The sequence below is a fragment of the Octopus bimaculoides genome, chromosome 8, assembly GCF_001194135.2.
Source record: "Octopus bimaculoides isolate UCB-OBI-ISO-001 chromosome 8, ASM119413v2, whole genome shotgun sequence".
In the NCBI taxonomy this organism is placed as follows: Eukaryota; Metazoa; Mollusca; class Cephalopoda; order Octopoda; family Octopodidae; genus Octopus; species Octopus bimaculoides.
The window spans coordinates 55,971,823-55,975,418 of NC_068988.1; the positions used below are offsets into that span (position 1 = coordinate 55,971,823).

A 3,596-nucleotide genomic window follows, 5' to 3' on the forward strand; every position below is an offset into this window, starting at 1 on the left:
ATATATATATATATATATATATATATATATATATATATATAAGTAGGTGTGAGTAGGAAGTGTACGGTGTGTACATGTGTATGTGCATTAAGCGTGTGTGTATTGTGTGTTTATGTTATTCAACATAAAACTGCGTTCACGGAACTAACCAACTCAGAAAGACACCATCATTTTAAGCCGCCACTACTACCACAACAAAGATCCGCATCTTCACCAGCATCCATCTGCATCATCATCGTCATCATCATCATCATCATTATCGACATCGCACTCATTTAATCATTATTACCATCACATTCTAACTTTACCCAGAGTTTCCATGGTTTTGTCTGGATGCTGAGACAAATAACCTTACATCTCTGCTGGTGGTGGATTTAGCTAGTCTAGCTGGCCATGTACACCACCGCCGCCGCCGCCTCCGCCGCCATGCTACCATCGTTGTTACCAGGACTGCGATATGGTCGGTCTGATTCTTGTGTTACCTCACACAGAAAAACAATGGCTTCACGCTGTGTTCTACGGTCACTCTATGTAGGGCTATTCCTCTGGGTCTGTTACGCTTTACCGATAACATTGGCCGACAGGATTATGGATGATCAACCGACAGCACCGAACTCTTGCTATGATTCTTTGAACAAACCGAAAATGTGCGTAGCCGAATTTGTAAATATAGCCTACGGGAAAGAAGTGGTGGCTTCGTCAACGTGTGGCACCCCACCAAGTCGCTATTGCAAGTCCTCAGTGGACAAAGATGGTAAAGTGGTCCGAAATTGTTTCACTTGTGATGCGGAACACCCGAAGCGCCGACACCCGGCCTCTTATCTTACGGACAATAATAACTCAAACAATCTCACCTGTTGGATGTCTGAGCCCTTCGTACAGTACCCGAAAAATGTTACCCTTAAGTTGTCACTGGGTAAAAAATATGAACTTACATATATTCTACTCCAATTCTGTTCGGCCAAACCTGATTCGATGGCCATTTACAAAAGCATGGATTTCGGCCGCTCATGGATACCCTTTCAATATTATTCGCGCAACTGCATCAAAATGTACGGGAAAAAACCTGGAGTGGTGATCACGAAGGCTAACCAACAGGAAGCACTGTGCAGTAACGTGCACAGCAATATAAATACATCGGGGGGTACAAGAGTAGCGTTCAATACCCTGGAGAACCGACCCGCGGATTTCGATAACAGCCCCGTCTTATGGGACTGGGTCACCGCTACAGACATAATGTTCGTCTTTGACAAGTTGAGTACCTTTGGAGATGAAAATTCAGGCGAAGTCGGAGCCAGAGAGAGTTATTACTACTCTCTGTCTAACCTGGCTGTCGGTGGCCGTTGCAAATGCAATGGTCACGCCAGTTCATGCAGTAAAAACAGCGATGGTCAAACCGTATGCAATTGTCAACACAACACGGCTGGAGATTCTTGTGAGAGGTGCAAAACCTTTCATTTCGATATACCATGGTCACGAGCGACGGAGCAAAATGCTAAGGAATGTGTCAGTAAGTAGATGTTATTTTGTTTTATTTTTTTACTGTCTCTTATCACTAGTTTGTTAAAGTTTATATAACATGGAAATTGATCTGCAATTAAATACAAACCGGTGCGTATATCTTTGTGTGTAAACATACGAATACACGTACATATACACACTCATACACACGCGCTCGCACACACACACACATGCCATGTTTATGTATGTTTGTGTCTGGTTTTGTAGTTTTGTCGGTTGCATATCCGTTCGAGTGTGTGTGTGTAAAAGTATAAGTTTATTTACCTACCACATGTATTCATACATACACACATACATGGATACATGCATACATACATACGTACATACATATCTACGTGCCCGCATACATAACCTGTACATTTTAAATGTGTACTTGTGCGTCTGTGTGTGTGTGTGTGTGTGTGTGTGTGTGTGTGTGTGTGTGTCCGTATATATATATAGCCATAACTAATACGTACTACGCATTAACATTAATCAATATATCAACGCACGGACACACTCGCACACATACACACATCTAAATATAATGCATGTATGCGTGTGTGTGTGTGTGTGTGTGTGTGTGTGTGTGTGTCGCGCGCGAAAGAGTGGAGTAGACAGACAGACATGCATAAAAACCTGTATCGCAGAAAATACGTATATATGATTGCGAGAGTGTGTGTGTTTACATGTGTTCATATATTCATATATATGTGAATCATCCTATCTATATCTGTGGGTATCTGTGTAGCTTTCGTAAGTCCCTATTCATAATTCTCTCCGCCTGTGTCTGTTTGTGTCTGTCTGTCTGTCTCTCTTTATATATGTAAAGTAATGTTATGCTATCTATGTATGGTTTTCTGTGAGATTTATTATTAAAGTTCTTAGCAGAATTACAGCCGGACACTGACGAAGTGACGAGGCATTTTGTCCTGTCCGTTACTTCAAACGATGTGTGTGTTGTTAGTTAGTGCTTGCTTGCATGTTTGTGTGCGTGTGGTTATGGTTGTTCTCGTGTAATGCCTATGTCTCAGAACACGTGTGTGTGTATGTGTGTGTGTGTGTGTGTGTGTGTGTGTGTGTGTGTGTGTGATTACTTTTATGTGTGTATATAATCGATTTTGTTGAATAACCCAGCACCGACACTGATCGTACAGACATTATGGTCAAAGCCATCCAACTGTGACCACCCAACCTTTTTAGAAAAGCAATGTTTAACTAGGTACACATTATCCAAAGCAACCCCACCCCCACCAAACACACGCTGCACCGATTAATTTTTAAAGGCATGAGTTTATTTGGGATAGATTTGGCTGCTATTTCTAACAGGTGGGCTGACTGCGTAGAAAAGATTCCTTAAGTCTTCTAGAAATAATTATTGTTAAAATTATATCACATCGCTATAGAGATACCGTACATAGAAATGTGTATATTTTGTTATGTGATATTTTTTTCAATGGATAATCTCCAGGCCGGTGTGTGAGTTTTACTAGAATCGAACCTGCATATCATCATTCATTGGGGGCGAAAATAAGAGACAATTCTACAGTGACGTGAGACAACTTAACATACAACTTTCCTGGAGGAATTTAATGTTTTAAAAGAAAACATTTATTTGGCATCATTTATAGATAAACATTGAGTTCAAAGATTTTGGCACAAGGCCAGCAAGTTCGTGGGAGTAGGCTAATCGATTACATCTACCCCAGTGATAAACTGGTATCTATTCTATCAACCCCCGAGAGGATGAAAGGCAAAGTCGACCTCGGTGGAATTCGAACTCAGAACGTAGAGACGGACGAAATGCCGCAAAGCATTTTTCCCGGCGATTGTCGATTAATATTGGCTTCAAATTTTGGCACAAGGCCGGTGGTTCTAGGGAAGGGGTTTAGTCGATTATATCGACTCCCGCTGGCCAGTTGGTATTTACTTTATCGACCTCGAAAAATGAAAGGCAGAGTCGACTCCGGCGGCATTTGAAATCAGGATGTAAACAAGAATGAAATGTCGCTAAGTATTTTGCCCGCCGTGCTACAGTTTCTTATTTCTTTACAAACAAGAACAGACAAACGGATTAAGTCGATCATATCGACCCC

General features: G+C 41.4%; 1 protein-coding gene across 2 annotated transcripts in view; it reads left to right on the forward strand.

The window, feature by feature from the left end:
* The first annotated feature begins 27 nt into the window (after positions 1-27).
* The window catches only part of LOC106876201 (netrin-1), a 395,789-nt gene continuing 392,220 nt past the window's right edge, over positions 28-3,596 (forward strand). The window contains exon 1 of one of the 2 annotated variants that reach the window (XM_014924662.2): positions 28-1,510. In XM_014924662.2, the coding sequence (XP_014780148.1) occupies positions 394-1,510 (1,117 nt within the window). In that variant the 5' untranslated portion in view covers positions 28-393. The remainder of the gene's footprint in view (positions 1,511-3,596) is intronic. The other variant, XM_014924671.2, reaches the window with a different exon arrangement.